This window comes from Papaver somniferum, unplaced genomic scaffold, assembly GCF_003573695.1.
Source record: "Papaver somniferum cultivar HN1 unplaced genomic scaffold, ASM357369v1 unplaced-scaffold_117, whole genome shotgun sequence".
NCBI classification, from domain to species: domain Eukaryota; kingdom Viridiplantae; phylum Streptophyta; class Magnoliopsida; order Ranunculales; family Papaveraceae; genus Papaver; species Papaver somniferum.
The window spans coordinates 194,575-217,485 of record NW_020620714.1 but is presented as its reverse complement, the minus strand read 5'-3'; the positions used below and the strand labels follow the sequence as shown (position 1 = coordinate 217,485).

General features: G+C 36.3%; 1 protein-coding gene and 2 non-coding genes across 3 annotated transcripts; all 3 read left to right on the top strand.

Moving 5' to 3' along the window:
- Window positions 1-15,362: 15,362 nt before the first annotated feature.
- LOC113330264 lies at window positions 15,363-15,450 on the top strand. Its single transcript, XR_003350139.1, has one exon. It is a non-coding gene; the product is annotated as a small nucleolar RNA SNORD24 (small nucleolar RNA).
- A 209-nt stretch (window positions 15,451-15,659) lies between these two features.
- LOC113330265 lies at window positions 15,660-15,748 on the top strand. The gene has a single exon (XR_003350140.1). It is a non-coding gene; the product is annotated as a small nucleolar RNA SNORD24 (small nucleolar RNA).
- Window positions 15,749-16,392: 644 nt separating this feature from the next.
- LOC113330050 (60S ribosomal protein L37a-like) lies at window positions 16,393-17,432 on the top strand. The gene is made up of 4 exons (XM_026576913.1): window positions 16,393-16,451; window positions 16,827-16,915; window positions 17,018-17,100; window positions 17,210-17,432. The coding sequence occupies exons 1-4, from the start codon at window positions 16,406-16,408 to the stop codon at window positions 17,271-17,273; spliced, it is 282 nt and encodes a 93-aa protein (XP_026432698.1). The 5' UTR covers window positions 16,393-16,405; the 3' UTR covers window positions 17,274-17,432.
- The last annotated feature ends 5,479 nt before the right edge of the window (window positions 17,433-22,911 follow it).

Here is a 22,911-nt window from a genome sequence, read left to right as displayed (position 1 = left end):
GATGGAGATGAGCAAAATAAGTATTAGCATAAAACTGCTGCAGGAGATATTTCCCAGTTTTACATGCTAGCGCACAATTTAAAACAGACTCAGCTGGTAATCTGGAGAATATATTGAATGTGATTTCTTGGGGTAGACTGCTTAGAGGATGGTCTTCCATGTATCTGCAAAGTGACCCTAAATCTAGCACGGCAGCCCGAAATACACTGCGACCAAAAATCTAAAATTTTACCACAGAGAACCAGAATCTGCCACTGTAAACCTTATTCTCTATCTACCTCTTGCTGTAGAGATCATATGTATATTTATATCAACTTGGAGTTGCAGCAGTTTCTTAAGACTTAACTTAAAAAACTTGTATACAAATATATATATACCATATATATAACGGAAATAGAATCAGGGAAGTACTTGGACTTAGAATCTAAGTACAACTATGAACTAGTATCTAGCGTGTATGTATACTTCAATAGGAAGGCGCTAGGTATACCTCTGGCCACAGCGCCTTCCTCTTGCCATGTATACCTCAAAAGGAAGGCGCTAGAGTTTTCTTGATCGGGTCGGATGCGTCTGGTTTCCAAGGTTGGGTCTTGTTTTTTATTCATGGTCTCCTTAAGTTAAGCATAGAGACCTGGGTTTAGTCTTCATAAAATTGGTTAAATAGACCAAAATCAATAATTCCTGTGTGAAAAAGACATGTAAAATTTGATACTGTTTAAATGGACGAGAATGTAAAAATAACCAGGATGCAAACACTTTCATCTACCCATTTAAAAAACACGTTTTTTTTATTTTTAATTTACATAAGGATATATCCAGTTTCATCCTCGTTATTTTTTAAGTTCAAGACAGGACGAATCCAGTTTCATTCTTGTTATTTTTTTGGTGTCCATTTCGCTCATACTAATTTTTACTCGTCCATTAGAACCATGTTTACAGTGGCCATCTTTGAAACGTGATGTACAAAAGTTCGTACAAAAATGCATGGTCTGTCAGAGAGCAAAGTGTACAATTCAAAATACCGGGTTGTATACTCCTTTACCAGTTCTGATGCACCTTGGGTTGATATAAGTATGGATTTTATACTTGGTTTACCTCGTACTGCTAGAGGTAATGATTCTGTTATGGTCGTAGTTGATCGTTACTCTAAAATGGCTCACTTCGTAGCTTGTAAGAAATCAACTGACGCTTCTAATGTTGCTTCTTTGTTCTTTAAATAAGTAGTAAGATTGCATGGGGTTCCAAAGTCTATCACTTCTGACAGAGATACAAAATTTGTGAGTTATTTCTGGAAAAGTTTATGGATGCGCTTAGGCACAGTTTTACAATTCAGCACAACTTCACATCCGCAAACTGATGGACAGACTGAGGTTGTTAATAGATCACTTGGGAATTTGATTAGATCTAAGTGCCTGGATAATAGTAAGCAGTGGGATGTGTTATTGCCACATATGGAATTCGCTTTCAACACTTCTGTGAATCGTTCTACTGGGAAAACTCCATTTGAGATTGTGTACTCTGAAGTACCTAATCATACTCTTGATTTGGTAGCCTTACCCACCACACAGAGTACAAACACTGCAGCGGACTCTTTTTTAGACAAAGCAACTGAATTACATAATGAAGTAAAATATAAACTGGAGAAGTCCAGTTCTAAATATAAAGAGGATGCTGATAAACACAATAGGTTTAAAACCTTCAAGTAAGGGGAGCTCGTGATGATACATCTAAGAAAAGAGAGATTTCCAGTGGGTATTTATAACAAAACCAAGATGAAGAAATATGGTCCTTTCAAGGTTTTAAAGAAGATCAATGATAATGCTTATGTTATTGATCTACCAAATGATTGGAATATCTCCAACACATTTAATGTTCAAGAGATTTTTACATTTCATGGTGACAATGAACTTATGGTTTGTTTGGACAACTCGAGGACGAGCTTTACTCTAGAAGGGGGGACTGATGCAGGGCATACTACAATTCCAGAAGATTCCGCTTAGAGGTTTGGCTTCCTTGGTTTCCTAGTTTCAGTCTTTCTTATTTTTAGGATTCTTTTAGATTTCCTTTTAGTTTTCTGTTTCCTAGTTTAGTTATTCTTCAAGCCTATATAAAGGCTAGATTAAGTCTTGTAAGAGCTATTTATTACTCAATCAAATTATTAAACACAAAACTTATCTTTCTCTTCTTGCTTAAATTCACTTATCTTCTTGCTTATAGCAATCTAGTATTGCTTTCTTTTACCTTGTTCCACATTAAAGGATATACAACTTGTTTCTCCAGAGATCAGGGAGGAATACCAAATCCATTCCCGTTGCAGTACTCTGACAATGCTGATATCCTGTAAATACCTCGGCATTGTGTTCTCCTAGTGCTTTAAGTGAAACAAAGCTGTTGATGTGTGTCCACGTTAATGGTACCAGAGTAGTCCAGTTGCGAATCTTCTCTTTGTAAAAATCTTGTTCTAATCTATATCGGTCAATACCGTCTTTGAACTCTCTACTCCAACACCAAGACTTGTAATTTGTGGCGTAACTGCTGCTATCATTCTCGCCGTCTTTAACCTTCATTAAAAACCACAAGCCATTGAAAATATATTCATCAACAAGACACAAACACCCACTCATAACACAAAGCTTATAAGTCCCCTTAAATGTTTTCGGTGGGGGAGGGAGCAAGTGGAATTTTTCGTCTTCCAAATCAAAAGCCACAATCTCCCTTGAATCCTCACGGGACCAATAAAGAGCTCCATTTACGCAAACACTGTTGGATTCATTACATGCAGATAGTAAACCATAATCGATTTCTCCAACACGTCTCCAGCCTCTGCCACTTCCAAGCGTATATACCTCGATACGTCCCAAGCATGGCCATTTATTTACATAGTAAGAAATTCGAACGACCTTGTAGTCGTTAGTTACAGGGTGGTATCCAAAACCATGCACAACATAAAAACCTCCATTGGTTTTGTTTAATCCGGGAAGCTTCAAGTATTCTCTGGTAATGGGATTACAGATGTAAAAAATGGGATTACAAAAGTAAAACTCTTCTTTACTACTGGTAGATGCGCTGTTGGTGGTGGAATGGTCTATCCAAACGCCACGGCAACATTCTGTCTCGACCGCTAAACAAATCAATCCATTGCACGAACCAACAAATCCAATTCCAAATCCATACACGTCTTGGAATGGAAGATTGATCCTCCTTATGCGGTAACTTGGACGCTTGTAATTATCATATAATTGGATTTCATGGTAATCTATACAGTAGAGATATTGTCCGTGAAGGCCAAGGAAACTCAGGGACGTCACAGAATGAGAAAAAGCATCAGAATAAAGACCAAGCGTCTGGTACTGCTTTTGCTGTGGCCACATTAATCCACTGCTTCCATGCTGTTGTTGTCGCCTTAGATGGAGATGAGCAAAATAAGTATTAGCATAAAACTGCTGCAGGAGATATTTCCCAGTTTTACATGCTAGCGCACAATTTAAAACAGACTCAGCTGGTAATCTGGAGAATATATTGAATGTGATTTCTTGGGGTAGACTGCTTAGAGGATGGTCTTCCATGTATCTGCAAAGTGACCCTAAATCTAGCACGGCAGCCCGAAATACACTGCGACCAAAAATCTAAAATTTTACCACAGAGAACCAGAATCTGCCACTGTAAACCTTATTCTCTATCTACCTCTTGCTGTAGAGATCATATGTATATTTATATCAACTTGGAGTTGCAGCAGTTTCTTAAGACTTAACTTAAAAAACTTGTATACAAATATATATATACCATATATATAACGGAAATAGAATCAGGGAAGTACTTGGACTTAGAATCTAAGTACAACTATGAACTAGTATCTAGCGTGTATGTATACTTCAATAGGAAGGCGCTAGGTATACCTCTGGCCACAGCGCCTTCCTCTTGCCATGTATACCTCAAAAGGAAGGCGCTAGAGTTTTCTTGATCGGGTCGGATGCGTCTGGTTTCCAAGGTTGGGTCTTGTTTTTTATTCATGGTCTCCCTTAAGTTAAGCATAGAGACCTGGGGTTTAGTCTTCATAAAATTGGTTAAATAGACCAAAATCAATAATTCCTGTGTGAAAAAGACATGTAAAATTTGATACTGTTTAAATGGACGAGAATGTAAAAATAACCAGGATGCAAACACTTTCATCCTACCCATTTAAAAAACACGTTTTTTTTTATTTTTAATTTACATAAGGATATATCCAGTTTCATCCTCGTTATTTTTTAAGTTCAAGACAGGACGAATCCAGTTTCATTCTTGTTATTTTTTTGGTGTCCATTTCGCTCATACTAATTTTTACTCGTCCATTAGAACCATGTTTACAGTGGCCATCTTTGAAACGTGATGTACAAAAGTTCGTACAAAAATGCATGGTCTGTCAGAGAGCAAAGTGTACAATTCAAAATACCGGGTTGTATACTCCTTTACCAGTTCTTGATGCACCTTGGGTTGATATAAGTATGGATTTTATACTTGGTTTACCTCGTACTGCTAGAGGTAATGATTCTGTTATGGTCGTAGTTGATCGTTACTCTAAAATGGCTCACTTCGTAGCTTGTAAGAAATCAACTGACGCTTCTAATGTTGCTTCTTTGTTCTTTAAATAAGTAGTAAGATTGCATGGGGTTCCAAAGTCTATCACTTCTGACAGAGATACAAAATTTGTGAGTTATTTCTGGAAAAGTTTATGGATGCGCTTAGGCACAGTTTTACAATTCAGCACAACTTCACATCCGCAAACTGATGGACAGACTGAGGTTGTTAATAGATCACTTGGGAATTTGATTAGATCTAAGTGCCTGGATAATAGTAAGCAGTGGGATGTGTTATTGCCACATATGGAATTCGCTTTCAACACTTCTGTGAATCGTTCTACTGGGAAAACTCCATTTGAGATTGTGTACTCTGAAGTACCTAATCATACTCTTGATTTGGTAGCCTTACCCACCACACAGAGTACAAACACTGCAGCGGACTCTTTTTTAGACAAAGCAACTGAATTACATAATGAAGTAAAATATAAACTGGAGAAGTCCAGTTCTAAATATAAAGAGGATGCTGATAAACACAATAGGTTTAAAACCTTCAAGTAAGGGGAGCTCGTGATGATACATCTAAGAAAAGAGAGATTTCCAGTGGGTATTTATAACAAAACCAAGATGAAGAAATATGGTCCTTTCAAGGTTTTAAAGAAGATCAATGATAATGCTTATGTTATTGATCTACCAAATGATTGGAATATCTCCAACACATTTAATGTTCAAGAGATTTTTACATTTCATGGTGACAATGAACTTATGGTTTGTTTGGACAACTCGAGGACGAGCTTTACTCTAGAAGGGGGGACTGATGCAGGGCATACTACAATTCCAGAAGATTCCGCTTAGAGGTTTGGCTTCCTTGGTTTCCTAGTTTCAGTCTTTCTTATTTTTAGGATTCTTTTAGATTTCCTTTTAGTTTTCTGTTTCCTAGTTTAGTTATTCTTCAAGCCTATATAAAGGCTAGATTAAGTCTTGTAAGAGCTATTTATTACTCAATCAAATTATTAAACACAAAACTTATCTTTCTCTTCTTGCTTAAATTCACTTATCTTCTTGCTTATAGCAATCTAGTATTGCTTTCTTTTACCTTGTTCCACATTAAAGGATATACAACTTGTTTCTCCAGAGATCAGGGAGGAATACCAAATCCATTCCCGTTGCAGTACTCTGACAATGCTGATATCCTGTAAATACCTCGGCATTGTGTTCTCCTAGTGCTTTAAGTGAAACAAAGCTGTTGATGTGTGTCCACGTTAATGGTACCAGAGTAGTCCAGTTGCGAATCTTCTCTTTGTAAAAATCTTGTTCTAATCTATATCGGTCAATACCGTCTTTGAACTCTCTACTCCAACACCAAGACTTGTAATTTGTGGCGTAACTGCTGCTATCATTCTCGCCGTCTTTAACCTTCATTAAAAACCACAAGCCATTGAAAATATATTCATCAACAAGACACAAACACCCACTCATAACACAAAGCTTATAAGTCCCCTTAAATGTTTTCGGTGGGGGAGGGAGCAAGTGGAATTTTTCGTCTTCCAAATCAAAAGCCACAATCTCCCTTGAATCCTCACGGGACCAATAAAGAGCTCCATTTACGCAAACACTGTTGGATTCATTACATGCAGATAGTAAACCATAATCGATTTCTCCAACACGTCTCCAGCCTCTGCCACTTCCAAGCGTATATACCTCGATACGTCCCAAGCATGGCCATTTATTTACATAGTAAGAAATTCGAACGACCTTGTAGTCGTTAGTTACAGGGTGGTATCCAAAACCATGCACAACATAAAAACCTCCATTGGTTTTGTTTAATCCGGGAAGCTTCAAGTATTCTCTGGTAATGGGATTACAGATGTAAAAAATGGGATTACAAAAGTAAAACTCTTCTTTACTACTGGTAGATGCGCTGTTGGTGGTGGAATGGTCTATCCAAACGCCACGGCAACATTCTGTCTCGACCGCTAAACAAATCAATCCATTGCACGAACCAACAAATCCAATTCCAAATCCATACACGTCTGGGAATGGAAGATTGATCCTCCTTATGCGGTAACTTGGACGCTTGTAATTATCATATAATTGGATTTCATGGTAATCTATACAGTAGAGATATTGTCCGTGAAGGCCAAGGAAACTCAGGGACGTCACAGAATGAGAAAAAGCATCAGAATAAAGACCAAGCGTCTGGTACTGCTTTTGCTGTGGCCACATTAATCCACTGCTTCCATGCTGTTGTTGTCGCCTTAGATGGAGATGAGCAAAATAAGTATTAGCATAAAACTGCTGCAGGAGATATTTCCCAGTTTTACATGCTAGCGCACAATTTAAAACAGACTCAGCTGGTAATCTGGAGAATATATTGAATGTGATTTCTTGGGGTAGACTGCTTAGAGGATGGTCTTCCATGTATCTGCAAAGTGACCCTAAATCTAGCACGGCAGCCCGAAATACACTGCGACCAAAAATCTAAAATTTTACCACAGAGAACCAGAATCTGCCACTGTAAACCTTATTCTCTATCTACCTCTTGCTGTAGAGATCATATGTATATTTATATCAACTTGTAGTTGCAGCAGTTTCTTAAGACTTAACTTAAAAAACTTGTATACAAATATATATATACCATATATATAACGGAAATAGAATCAGGGAAGTACTTGGACTTAGAATCTAAGTACAACTATGAACTAGTATCTAGCGTGTATGTATACTTCAATAGGAAGGCGCTAGGTATACCTCTGGCCACAGCGCCTTCCTCTTGCCATGTATACCTCAAAAGGAAGGCGCTAGAGTTTTCTTGATCGGGTCGGATGCGTCTGGTTTCCAAGGTTGGGTCTTGTTTTTTATTCATGGTCTCCCTTAAGTTAAGCATAGAGACCTGGGGTTTAGTCTTCATAAAATTGGTTAAATAGACCAAAATCAATAATTCCTGTGTGAAAAAGACATGTAAAATTTGATACTGTTTAAATGGACGAGAATGTAAAAATAACCAGGATGCAAACACTTTCATCCTACCCATTTAAAAAACACGTTTTTTTTATTTTTAATTTACATAAGGATATATCCAGTTTCATCCTCGTTATTTTTTAAGTTCAAGACAGGACGAATCCAGTTTCATTCTTGTTATTTTTTTGGTGTCCATTTCGCTCATACTAATTTTTACTCGTCCATTAGAACCATGTTTACAGTGGCCATCTTTGAAACGTGATGTACAAAAGTTCGTACAAAAATGCATGGTCTGTCAGAGAGCAAAGTGTACAATTCAAAATACCGGGTTGTATACTCCTTTACCAGTTCCTGATGCACCTTGGGTTGATATAAGTATGGATTTTATACTTGGTTTACCTCGTACTGCTAGAGGTAATGATTCTGTTATGGTCGTAGTTGATCGTTACTCTAAAATGGCTCACTTCGTAGCTTGTAAGAAATCAACTGACGCTTCTAATGTTGCTTCTTTGTTCTTTAAATAAGTAGTAAGATTGCATGGGGTTCCAAAGTCTATCACTTCTGACAGAGATACAAAATTTGTGAGTTATTTCTGGAAAAGTTTATGGATGCGCTTAGGCACAGTTTTACAATTCAGCACAACTTCACATCCGCAAACTGATGGACAGACTGAGGTTGTTAATAGATCACTTGGGAATTTGATTAGATCTAAGTGCCTGGATAATAGTAAGCAGTGGGATGTGTTATTGCCACATATGGAATTCGCTTTCAACACTTCTGTGAATCGTTCTACTGGGAAAACTCCATTTGAGATTGTGTACTCTGAAGTACCTAATCATACTCTTGATTTGGTAGCCTTACCCACCACACAGAGTACAAACACTGCAGCGGACTCTTTTTTAGACAAAGCAACTGAATTACATAATGAAGTAAAATATAAACTGGAGAAGTCCAGTTCTAAATATAAAGAGGATGCTGATAAACACAATAGGTTTAAAACCTTCAAGTAAGGGGAGCTCGTGATGATACATCTAAGAAAAGAGAGATTTCCAGTGGGTATTTATAACAAAACCAAGATGAAGAAATATGGTCCTTTCAAGGTTTTAAAGAAGATCAATGATAATGCTTATGTTATTGATCTACCAAATGATTGGAATATCTCCAACACATTTAATGTCAAGAGATTTTTACATTTCATGGTGACAATGAACTTATGGTTTGTTTGGACAACTCGAGGACGAGCTTTACTCTAGAAGGGGGGACTGATGCAGGGCATACTACAATTCCAGAAGATTCCGCTTAGAGGTTTGGCTTCCTTGGTTTCCTAGTTTCAGTCTTTCTTATTTTTAGGATTCTTTTAGATTTCCTTTTAGTTTCCTAGTTTAGTTATTCTTCAAGCCTATATAAAGGCTAGATTAAGTCTTGTAAGAGCTATTTATTACTCAATCAAATTATTAAACACAAAACTTATCTTTCTCTTCTTGCTTAAATTCACTTATCTTCTTGCTTATAGCAATCTAGTATTGCTTTCTTTTACCTTGTTCCACATTAAAGGATATACAACTTGTTTCTCCAGAGATCAGGGAGGAATACCAAATCCATTCCCGTTGCAGTACTCTGACAATGCTGATATCCTGTAAATACCTCGGCATTGTGTTCTCCTAGTGCTTTAAGTGAAACAAAGCTGTTGATGTGTGTCCACGTTAATGGTACCAGAGTAGTCCAGTTGCGAATCTTCTCTTTGTAAAAATCTTGTTCTAATCTATATCGGTCAATACCGTCTTTGAACTCTCTACTCCAACACCAAGACTTGTAATTTGTGGCGTAACTGCTGCTATCATTCTCGCCGTCTTTAACCTTCATTAAAAACCACAAGCCATTGAAAATATATTCATCAACAAGACACAAACACCCACTCATAACACAAAGCTTATAAGTCCCCTTAAATGTTTTCGGTGGGGGAGGGAGCAAGTGGAATTTTTCGTCTTCCAAATCAAAAGCCACAATCTCCCTTGAATCCTCACGGGACCAATAAAGAGCTCCATTTACGCAAACACTGTTGGATTCATTACATGCAGATAGTAAACCATAATCGATTTCTCCAACACGTCTCCAGCCTCTGCCACTTCCAAGCGTATATACCTCGATACGTCCCAAGCATGGCCATTTATTTACATAGTAAGAAATTCGAACGACCTTGTAGTCGTTAGTTACAGGGTGGTATCCAAAACCATGCACAACATAAAAACCTCCATTGGTTTTGTTTAATCCGGGAAGCTTCAAGTATTCTCTGGTAATGGGATTACAGATGTAAAAAATGGGATTACAAAAGTAAAACTCTTCTTTACTACTGGTAGATGCGCTGTTGGTGGTGGAATGGTCTATCCAAACGCCACGGCAACATTCTGTCTCGACCGCTAAACAAATCAATCCATTGCACGAACCAACAAATCCAATTCCAAATCCATACACGTCTTGGAATGGAAGATTGATCCTCCTTATGCGGTAACTTGGACGCTTGTAATTATCATATAATTGGATTTCATGGTAATCTATACAGTAGAGATATTGTCCGTGAAGGCCAAGGAAACTCAGGGACGTCACAGAATGAGAAAAAGCATCAGAATAAAGACCAAGCGTCTGGTACTGCTTTTGCTGTGGCCACATTAATCCACTGCTTCCATGCTGTTGTTGTCGCCTTAGATGGAGATGAGCAAAATAAGTATTAGCATAAAACTGCTGCAGGAGATATTTCCCAGTTTTACATGCTAGCGCACAATTTAAAACAGACTCAGCTGGTAATCTGGAGAATATATTGAATGTGATTTCTTGGGGTAGACTGCTTAGAGGATGGTCTTCCATGTATCTGCAAAGTGACCCTAAATCTAGCACGGCAGCCCGAAATACACTGCGACCAAAAATCTAAAATTTTACCACAGAGAACCAGAATCTGCCACTGTAAACCTTATTCTCTATCTACCTCTTGCTGTAGAGATCATATGTATATTTATATCAACTTGGAGTTGCAGCAGTTTCTTAAGACTTAACTTAAAAAACTTGTATACAAATATATATATACCATATATATAACGGAAATAGAATCAGGGAAGTACTTGGACTTAGAATCTAAGTACAACTATGAACTAGTATCTAGCGTGTATGTATACTTCAATAGGAAGGCGCTAGGTATACCTCTTGCCACAACGCCTTCCTCTTGCCATGTATACCTCAAGAGGAAGGCGCTAGAGTTTTCTTGATCGGTCGGATGCGTCTGGTTTCTAAGGTTGGGTCTTGTTTTTAATTCGTGGTCTCCCTTAAGTTAAGCATAGAGAATTGGGGTTTAGTCTTCACAAAATTGGTTAAATAGACCAAAATCAATAATTCCTAGGTAAAAAAGACATGTAAAATTGGATACTGTATAAATGGACGAGGATGCAAAAATAGCCGGGATGTAAATAGTTTTATCCTACCCATTTAAAAATACTTTATCTTATTTTTAATTTACATCAAGATATATTCAGTTTCATCCTCGCTATTTTTTAGGTGTAAGCCATTTTTTAAGTTTAAGCCAGGATGAATCCAATTTCATTCTTGCTCTTTTTTTGGTGTCCATTTCATCTATACTAATTTTTACTCATCCATTAAAATCATATTTTAAAAATATTTGAACAATTGGCTCAATTTCCATTTAGTCTTGCTGTGGTCCTTTACTGATGTCTTTGTTTTTCAGGCCTATCTTCGGTATCACATGCCCTTTTGGTAGAGGCTTCTTCACGGATTTCGCCTTTGCTCTTTTTCTGTCCCTTGCATCGCATCAAACATATTGTATGATGATATTTCCATACTATCATAAAATTTCTACGAATGAAATTTTTCATTCCAAAAACTCATCAAATTTTAACTTAAACAACTATCAATTACTGAGATCAAGGATGCGTGGACTAACTTTGAATTTGAATACCGTAGCAAATAACTGTGTCGCTCATAACCCAAAATATGAGTCATTGCAACCACTGTTACTGCTATTTTATTTCGAACATCAATCACGCATTTATTAAAGATATTGCAATCCTCCGAGAGATACAATCACACCTTATAAAGTAACAGACATAAAGAAACAATCAACAAAATGATCTAGAGCATATTGAGGAAGCAAATTAACGACAACTCAATCAAGTACGTACTAGAAATGAATGATCGATCAAGTACTAGAAACGGTCACACTTGACCATGTACTAAACAACAACTTCATGACCATACTAGGGAAGCATATTAAACAAAGATCCTCAAGGATACATGCATAAAACAAATTGATTAGACCCAAACACCAGGACAACAAGCATTATGGCCTCCATCGACACAATACCCTTCTTTGTTGCAATCAATACAAGTTCCGGACCAATAACTATCGCAATTAATGAAATTACCACAGCATGTACGCCCCTGCCATATTCCACAAGGTTGGCCGGGACCAGAAGAACATGCATTAACCGAAGCTAAATAGACCATAAAAATCATTGCCAGTACAATGAACAAATTCATGACACTTTTATTGTTCCTCATGTCTTACTGTATGAAATTTGTAGTTTGATGTGTTTTTTGTATCGAATATGATGTCGAGTATATTGTTTCCCAAGAACCACTGTTCTTATTTATAGACTATGGCGACACAAGTGCATTATGTTTGAGAAGTACCCGTGTGTTTTCGTTTAGCCTTAATTAATGAATGCATATGATCACGTTCCAGATAATTATTAATCTCATCCAATAATTATGGATCTGAGTTCGATTAACAACGTGGTTTCATGTTAGAGTGGACTTTAGGTTTTAATCAATGCTTATGATCTGAGTTTGATATTAACAGTTAACGTTGTTTCAGATAGAGTGGACTTTAAGGTTTTAATAAATGTATGCTTTTCATCTGATTCATGACAATTAATGATGGGTGTAGATGAGCATTTGATGGCCAATGTTAAATTAACATTCCGGGTTGTTATATTATCAGTAACCAGTTTGATCACCGACTTCTACACATGACTGAGCTTTTCAGGTGAAGGAATGAAGGTCTACCCAAAAGACCATAAAAATCATAACCACCAGTATGAACAAAACTCATCACATTATTGTTGCTTTTCATACCTTACCGCATGCAACTTGTAGATTGATTATTTTTGTTTCTCGGGAGATTCTTCCTCATCAACAATTGGGGGAGTAGAGGAAGAGGGACCCACATCCTTCGTAACAGGCTCCGAGATCTTAGAAGAAATATAATCTTTGTGCAAGCTCGTTGGTTGCTTTGTTGGAGGAGGAACTATTTTCTTCGAGGACACTTTGGAGTCTTTAACTTGAGTCAGCTCAGCCAGGTTCAGTGTCCTACGAGTACGTATCGCAGGGCCAGAAGCAGCAGGAGGATTAACAGGATCACTCTGCGAAGCGTGAAGTTAGAAAATGATTGGAAAGGAAGAACCACGAAGTAGAGACAATTTATGCATAAATTCCTTATTGGACACGCAATAATTTCGGCGACAACCTTCTACTTTTTGTTCAAGACATCTTCAGAGAAGATATAGGGACGAAAGTTACTAGTTGTTGGCAATAGTATTTTTGGAGACCAATTTGTTTTTCGTAAGTAGAAAATGATCAAACTGTGACTACAATTTGCTCGGATACTAATAGTTTTAATGGAAAAGTCTTTATTTGACGCGCAATCATTTCTGCAACAAATTGATTTGGTGTGTATAACATATACTCGGGGACAAAAGTCCAGACTTTTTAGCAATAAGATGTTTGGAGATTACTTTTTGTCTTCATCGCAAGAAACCAATTCCGTGACCGGAATCATCAGTCACAAGAAAATTATTAAAGATGTAAACACGATTGGTCATTATATCTGGTCACAAAATATTTCTCGCCAAAGGGCCAAAATAAAAAAAATTTCTCTCTTATTTTAGCGACAATTATAAAGACTAAGTTGACCAGTCGTTGCTAAAAAATATTAATGGTGACAAAAAATATTCCTCACAAAATAGTACTTTTACAAACCAATTTTTGTTGGGAACATAAAATCTTGTCACTAAATCAGTATTCCGTTGTAATGACTTAATTAAATGCCCAACTACTGATTTGGATGCTAAATTTTATTATGTATTCTTCATATTCATATCTATAATAATAAAGAAGAGGGATCCCTTCACACTTTTATTCTCACACTACCTTCCATGTTAGACGTGATTTTCGCAAATTAAAATCAAACTGTATCGGATTTGAAGCTAATATTTTGGGAATATGCTCCACTGACAAAGCTCGACTTTCTTATCGAAAATAAGCATATTCCAAGATGCATAACATCACCGTATACTACTTTGAAAATGAGTCTTTGAAAATCAATTGATTTTAGCCATTGAAGTTGAAAAGGAGATTGTGAGGTTTTATGTTTCGGAATATGTTCATTTTTAGTAGAACTGTAGAAATTGATAAGAGGAACATAACCCCAGAACATTGGCTTCAAATCCACTACGGTTTGTTTTTTATTCACAAAAATAACGTCCAATGTGTGAGATAGTATAAACATAAAAGTGTGAAGGGATCCTTTCCCAATAATAATAATAGTCGCATGTATTAAAACTTATTAACCTAACTCCAATATGTATATCGGTATATGTGTATTTAGAGATATACATGAATTTTCTATTCACGATTCGATATACGATTCGAATCTTAAAAAGTAAAAACAATTCATGATGCAAGTCACGGTTTACAACTTTATTTGTGTGATTTTTCTTATTTATAATTCGGCAACATTGCAGCTGCCTGGGAAGTCAACTATACTGCATAGATGAATGGTTAAGATCAATCTCTTGACAATTTATGATGGATGCATGAACATGAACCAAATGTTTAATTATTATCTCATTCAATAATCCTAGATCAATTATGTTTCATTAACACGTTAGTTCACGTTAAAGAGTGGACTTCGGATCTATTTATAACCTAGTTAGTATACTTAATACCTTGGTTCTGATTATTCTACATTTTGGTTTTTTTATTATCAAAAATTCTTAATGAACTGCCAATAAAACTATTCCAAAACTGCCTCTGACAAAACATCTTTCTACTGGGTCCCATGACACTTAATTTAGAACCCATATTCCATTTATAACCTATTGATGATGGTGGTAGTGTTGAAGATGATGATGGTGGTGGTTGCGGTGATATTAATAGATAAGACGATGGTAAATGGAAGATGGCAGAGGAGGATTATAGCAATGCACCACGTAACTGGTTCGATCTTTTGGTGTAGCTTTTATAAGTAAGGTAATTAATAAGATTCTTTCTTTTTTATAAACTAATAAGATTCTTGTTGAACCCTAAAAATCCTTATAAGAACACCAAATGGCCCGTAAGAAAGGGTACAACATTAGCCCACAAGTAGTTTTGGTGACCCGATAGGTCAATTCAAGTATATAGCCCACTTGGTAACACCGACGTTGTCGTCGCCGAGACACTGCCATTACGGGAATTCTATACCACCACCTCAACCCTGAACCTAAACAACTATTACCACCACCACCTAAACCATGAAGCAACACCACCTCACTACAAAAAAAACGATCAAAAGCTACTTGACCAATGGTAGTGGTCTATTTAAATCTTTAATTGTTAATCAATATATGTAATTAATGTTAGTTTCACAGTTTTAGTGGTGGAAGAGGTTGTTGTCTTATGTTTAAGGCAACAAATGCGCAATTGTTAATTGATCGCCTTGTCTAAAGCTACTAGTTTGGCTGGTTGACCAACAGTCGTCACCTCAATTTTTAGATTTGTGGTTACGGTTTTACGTGAAAAAGCCAGTGATGTAAGGATAATATTTGCTACTCTTGATGGGGTGAAAACCCTTTCTGATGATTATTTATCCACCAAGATCTCTGAGGCTTCTTCACATGTTTCATATCATTCCTAATTTTGTTATGATTTAATGATTTTTTTTTTTGTTCTGTTTTTGATAGAATTAATTTCTAAGTTGATTTGCAGTTTTGATGATTTCGTTGTCTGTGTTGTATGGTTATTTTTTTTTAGAGATTTAGGATTGTTAGTTGAATTGTTAATTGTTGTTTAGATGTTATTTAGGTTATGGTTTGCTGAAGCCAGTGATGTAAGGATAATATTTGCTACTCTTGATGGTGGTTATAACCCCCTCTGATGATTATTTATCCACCAAGATCTTTGAGGCTCCAAACTTTATTTTGTGATTCAATTTTTTGTTTTATTTTTTTAATGGTGATTGCATTGAGATTATGAGATTAAATTTCCTGATTGCGAAAAGAAAGTTTTGATTTGCTTAAGAAGGCATAATAATTCTACTTTTATGATTTCTTTTTATGTTTCCGTCTAAAAACCTTAAGATGTTGGTGACTTTAGTGCCTCCAATACCATCAATGAGTATTCACTTGCCATATTGGTCTTTTCTGAAATCATTTCCTTCTGAGCAACCTGCAACTTTCAAAGGTGATAGCGTTTGAAGAAAAATGAGTATTCTCAATCTTAGAAACCTGCAACATATCCATTTTTCTGCGAACGGCATCACAATTGAAGGTTCGATCAATCAAAGAGCACTGAAGTCACCAACCTGTTTAGGTTCAAAATGTTTTGTGAATAATTGTTGATGGTATTTAGAAGGCATGATCAGCATTGATAGTATTGGTCTTAGCAAACAAAAGAGAAATGTCAGGTTTTTGTAGTTTGGGTTGTAATGTTTTTGGATTTGTATGGTTATTACTGTTAGTATGGTCTAGTGCATTCCTTGTTATTTATATTTCCCTGATTTTGTTAAAAAATTCCAATATGATTTATTTGTTTGTATATTGATGCCCTTCAGGTGTTTATTGTGGATGCAGACTAAGCGTACAAAGAAGGCCGGAATCGTTGGCAAATACGGTAAGCATTTGCTGGCAGAATGCTTATTAATTTTGCTTCTTGGCCCTCTTCAATTCAAGAAGTCTTGTTTTGTCCTGTTTAGCTGAGCATAGAGCATTGGACCTTGGTGGTGCTCCTGTGAAATAAGGGTCAACTTTTTTCTGAAAAATTGTACTGAAATGTTAAATTCGTTTATCGAGCTTTCCTTATATCTAGTATGAATATGATTATTTTGTGGTTGAACTCATTTAGACTGGTGATGCTTGTAGAATGTCATAGAACTTGACAAAAGGCTTTCTCTAGGAATATATTCAATTTTTTATTATAATTTACATAAGCAGAAGTACACTATGATTTGGTATTTCCTTTTGATCAACATTAGTTTGTTTATTTCAGGAACAAGATATGGTGCCAGTCTGCGAAAACAGATCAAGAAGATGGAAATCAGTCAGCATTCCAAGTACTTCTGTGAATTCTGTGGAAAGGTTTGTTGTTTTTTCTTTCTTACACCAGGTTCAGTGTATCTTTGTTATGTTTTGTTTTTCCTTCTATAATCGAGCTAGTAATCAATTCCGTTCCTTTTGCAGTATGCCGTGAAGAGGAAGGCCGTTGGAATTTGGGGATGCAAAGACTGTGGCAAAGTGAAAGCTGGTGGTGCCTACACATTGAAGTAAGACTCGCTCTCATGCTCACTTTCCATTCTATATCTGTATACTACATGCAACATAAAAACCTAACCATCTGATTGTTGTTTTATCTGTTGTGTTTCTGTATTACAGCACCGCTAGTGCAGTCACCGTGAGAAGTACCATCCGAAGGTTGAGGGAGCAGACAGAAAGTTAGAGCTTCTTTTTGTTCTTGAAGAAGAGTAGCTGTTTATCTATCTATACAGTAAAAGGTTTCTTATTTTGTTTTAATATTAGTAGCTTGATATGGTTATCCTACATTTCGCAATTTAGATGTTTATCTCTTTCTAGAAGTAGTCATGTTTAAATTGCTGAAGATGACATATGGTTACTCTTATGAGATTTTGAACACTTGTGTCAGCTTTTCTGCAGATATTGGACCTCTTGAATGCTATGTGACTTGCCAGTCCAGATATTTTATCCAAAGTGTATTGGATGCAGATTTTTGAACTTTTGCCTTGTAAAAGTATGGTTTTTCCCTTTTTATCCCTTTATGATATCACATTGGAAACTCCTAGTACTACCTTTATGATATCGCATTCTGTCCCTAAACAGTATGATCTGTGAAATCATTTTATGCTGTTGGTTTTGAACATTTTTTTGCATCTTTCTGACTGCAAAATCCGATGACTTTGCATACTTTTATGATGTCCATTTCACACATTTTCGTTTTGCACTCTGGGATTTCGGTTCTGAGTCAAGTCCTTTGGCGATTACCGATGATTGTGAATTCCATTTTCAGAGATTAGACCGACCTGATTCCTGAAGGCTATTGTTGGGTCTATTATTGCTTGATACCCCATTTGACTAATCCAATGACTCCAATCCAATCCCTTTGGTCTCTGAATTGGTGCCGACATAAAAAAAGAAGAAGCATACGTGTATTCCATGACTCCGAATTTTTCCCTTTGGTCCCCAAATAATAATATCTGAAACCATACGCAAACTTCGAATCGAATCCTCTTTATAAAGAGACGACAACCACAAAACGATCACAAATCATCATCAATCAAAATTTACATCACAAAAATCAGCTACAAAACAAATTAACAAAAACTAGTTCACCCAGTTTGCTCATCTTTCATTTAGTCTTTATCTTCTAGTTCTAGTTGGTAGTTCAAGTATATATATATATATGGGTAATTTTGGATGTGTAGAATGTGGAACAAGAAGAAATCCATGCCGGTGCAGGGTTTTCGGACCGACACTCGGGTGTGTGGCGTTCCTGGTGACAGCAGTTGTATGTTGGCCAGTTGGAGCGGTGATATGGATCTGCAGCCACGCCAAGGGACGTCGTATCATGGGTAAACCTGATGCTGTCGTTTATCCAAAGGTTTCTAATTGCCTCCCTATCTAATCAACGATCAAAGAGATTCATGTTTTTTGAAATATCGGTTTGCAGTGTAATCATCAATATTTTCTCAATAAATTTGTGTTGATAGGGTAAAAAAGAAAATATCTATTTTACTGTTTCCTAATTCAATTTTGTTGAATAATTAAGTTAAGGCTGATTTTGGATCACTACTAAGCAGAAGATTACCTTGGTTTATGATTAATTGTAACTTCAATTTGTGTAGGAATCAAGGCATATATGATATTCAAAGAATAATCTATAAGTAACTTTATTAATTGACTAACCGATTAAGCAAAAAATAAATAAATTTGAAGAGTGATATATGAAGCTGTTTTTATTAAAGATTGCTCCGTGAACCAAAATTGTATACATACAACTGAATAGATAAAAAGAGTGCATACATAATCCAGTCATCTCATTAAGTCATCCCAAACACTAATACTTGATATAACATTAGAAGTGACAGCGTTAAGAAAAATCTAGTAAATTTGCACATCCGAATATGATTCCTGTGCAACATTTACGTTTTAAGAATTAAACACCACAGTTTACTCCAACACCTTATCTATTTCCCGATTTTTGATTTTTCGTTGCATTTTAAGAATCAAACAGCACAGTTTGCTCAAACACCTTATCTATTTCACGATTTTTCTGATCAGCTGCGTGTAAACTGAGATCATGATTCACATGTATAACCCCTTGGCTCAAAAGTTCAACTTGTATATATAGTTTTAGAATGACCGAGTGAGTACAAGAAAATAAAACATATCACCTGCGTAAAGGATCACGAAGATTACGCTGCAGTTTGCAAATGAAGTTCCTATGACTGCTCATACCAATCATGTCGACAGATATATTGGGTCATTTTATGTGTAGATTGTGAGACGAGCAGAAATCCTATGCCAATGCAGGGTCTTGGGACCAACACTCGGGTGCAGAATGCGTGTAATTTTGGTGTCGTTTATCTAAAGGTTTCTGGTTGCGTCCCTATCTAATCAATAATCAGACAATTTGATATTTTTATTTGATTTTTGGCTTGTTTGCAATGTAATCAATCAAATAATATATGTGACAAATGAGTCGGGTAATCCTATGAGTTAAACATCAAAAAAAATGAAAAAACAGATAATCTGATATCTAATTCGGATCAATTTGTACCTCGTACTACTTCTCAAGTTCGAACGTAGCGAGCCTTATGTTCCTATGCTGCTGCTGTCGGATATCCTTCATATATCTTGACATTGTTTTCTCCTATTGCTTTCAGTGAAATGAAACTGCTGGTGTGCGGCGTTCGAAACGCCCAAGGATTCCACAAGACAAAATTAGTGTAATATTTTTCGTAATTCCGTGCTTCTATTCCGCTCCACCTTTCACCCAAACACCATGACTTGTGATTATCATGCTCTTTCCTGTCATAACTACTAGTCCCACCTTCATCAACCGTCCTATAAAACCACAAGTCAGCTACCCGGCCATCATGGTATCCATGAACACTACACAAACACCCACTCCGAACACCAAGCTCCGGAGTCCCATGATTTGTTATAGGTGGGAAAGGGAGCCAGTGAAATTCTTCATCTGCGAAATCAAAGGCCACAATGTTCTTTCATCCCTCACAGTGCCAATAAAATACCCCATCTACACAAACACTCCTGAAATTTCGATTGAGAACATTAAGATATTTAATAGTTAATGAAGCTGAGCTGAAGCTGTGTAGTGTAGACTTATATTCATTTATTTTTTATTCTTTTGAACTATATAAACAATTACGGTGATGCTTAAATCAAGTTTGCAAATGCGACAGTAATAACTCTTAGCAGGAGATCAAAATGGAAAAAGACCACTCTCCCTTCCACCATGTATAAATCCACTTCGCTACCATACAGTTACTTTCATATAGCCAATACTGGTGTGAGATCCGTGAAATCACTACTAAGAAATTATTCTCTCCTACGCAGATCAAGTCATTCAGTGGTGCCATCAATAGCTACCTAGCTAATAATCTACAACAGATCAAGTTGATAATTTACAGCTACAGGCCTACAAATGAAATGATATCTCTGTGAACAAAAAATTATGCACTCAGCATTGATAACATTTTCTAACCCGTGGATATCTTCCAATGTAACGCTAGGAAATTCCGTAACCTGATCCCTACAGGAGAAGAAGTTTCTTTTCAGCAGAAACAATGTATTTGTTAAGGGAATAAATTTCAAGAATAGAGGAGGATCATGGTGGCTTCAAATTCCAGATATCAAAATCTGGAAAGACTAACCAAAATTGTGAGATTATGCATAATAATGTGTCGATATTGAGTAGTATGTTACAGAATTGAATTACAGAGAAGATTACCTTTGTCTATTAGACATCAATAACCATTAAAAATCTTTGAAGATGCATATCTTCACTACGACAAACCTACAAAACACATAATCAAATCATCGAAACATGATCAACTCATCAAACACACCTCGAGTATGGGAGTTTTAAGGACAAAATCAAGAAGAAAGCAAGGGAATCCTAAAAACAAAAACAAAAAACAAATACAAAACTTGATTGCTTTAGGGTTTACCTTCTTCTCTGTGGCAACAGAAACTCTCCAAATCTTCACAATCCTTTGAAACCGAGTTACACAAAATCATAATCAATCTTTTTGTTACAATCCATACGAAGTAATCTCTGGTAAATTTATCCGGCACATTACTTTGAGATGTTAAAGATTTACTTACGGACTTGACTAAGTAAGGTAAGATGTCCTGGATTCGCTTCAAGTCTCTCGATAGACATTTCAGATTGTTGTTAAATCCCAAAGAAGTCGAGGGCAGAGATACCACGAAAAGTGTATGTGTATATTAACTGGCATCTCCCAGCATAAAGGGTTAAAGCGCTACATATGAGACATATGCTTATAATTGAATGTGTTTACATGCTTTTATGCTTATAGGGAATTGTCCTACACATTTCACCAATGAATCCATATTAGGCTAATGGAGTTAACAAATCCTGGTGAAACACTGCTTATTCAATAATTAAGCCATATCAAAAAGTTAAAACGTGGATAAACGTCTCGACAACAATTAAAAATGATACAAGATATTCACGATCCATCACGTAATTCCGGAACTTCAGATAGCAATTTCTACTGACTCTAATAACCGATACTTCGGAATAAGTGTAGCTTAACTTTGTTCATAGTTATTTTTCCTTACCTGTTCATCTCTTTTAATTCGATCTACTCCCCATGCAAGTGATTCTCGAACACAATCCAAAGAACCACCTCGAGCTGGTAAATGAAGTTGTACACCTGCAATGCAATATCATGGATGTGTCAAATCCAAAACATGTGGTAAACTCATTAGAATACAAATGAATCAATAGGCTTTGGGCATCCAATCATGAAAACTCAGTGAGTAATCTTATAATTACAATAAAAACATCTGTAAGATTGAATAACTACTTATGGAAAAGTGAAACAAAATTAAAGAACCAAAGATAATTACTTGATGTCATTGCTTGAGAAGTCATATTAAGCTTAATAGTTACAGTAGAGATAGGTAGGATTCCTTCTTCTTCTTGCATACGAATCCAAGAAACATAAACATACGAATTGCAAAGGATCTAGGTAAAAATCTTTTGAGTAATTAGCCTTCAATTAAGGCCAACAACAAATCAGTGTTCAAGCTTCTTTCATGAGCCTCATCTACAATGATGCATGAAACCCAAGTCAGTTTCTCATTATTGTGATTTGTCATAGATTTTACCTTGGAGCTGAATTTCAGTGGTCATAAAAAACCAAAACAGAATTTCAGGACTAATTTATTGAAACACGGAAAATTCAGTTCGGTATATTCAACAATATCAACAGTGGTCATAAAAAAAAAAACCTCTCTTTGTAAGCTTCACACTCAAAATCAATAATGGGACATCATCACCACCACCATGTACTTTATCACCTGAATTCATAGAAGCAAACCGAATATTTAGGGCTGAAGAACAAAAGAACAACCACGTAAGAAGGTGTTGAATTAAAATCAACCAAGAAATAACACCCATCAAAACCACTTCTCATGAACATCTCCAATTCTTGATGTAGAAACAAATTCGACAAAACCCATCTTCCATTCAACATCAGCTCTCAGATTCACTCTTCTACAAATCGAAATCTCTGATTTATCTTGATTCAAACTCGACAGCCGAAGCAACTGCTCATCTCTATCTCGATTAGCAGCAACGGATTCCAAATTACAGCTCCAACACTCAGTTTCGACAACAATCTTCTTCTCGATCTGATTTTCACAACGAACCCACATCACCATTAACAGCTCTGTTTAACTCAATCTATTCATCTCCATTAACGGCAGCAGTCAATTTCATCTCTCAATTCTCGATCTAGTCTCTCAGCAGCAGGAAAATGGATTAGGGAGAGGCGGAATATGAGTTA

Coding starts and splice junctions, on each gene's coding strand:
- LOC113330050 (XM_026576913.1), top strand. CDS start 16,406: ATGCAGACTAAGCGTACAAAGAAGGCCGGAATCGTTGGCAAATACG. Junction 16,452..16,826: donor CGGAATCGTTGGCAAATACG/GTAAGCATTTGC, acceptor TGTTTATTTCAG/GAACAAGATATGGTGCCAGT. Junction 17,101..17,209: donor GGTGGTGCCTACACATTGAA/GTAAGACTCGCT, acceptor TCTGTATTACAG/CACCGCTAGTGCAGTCACCG.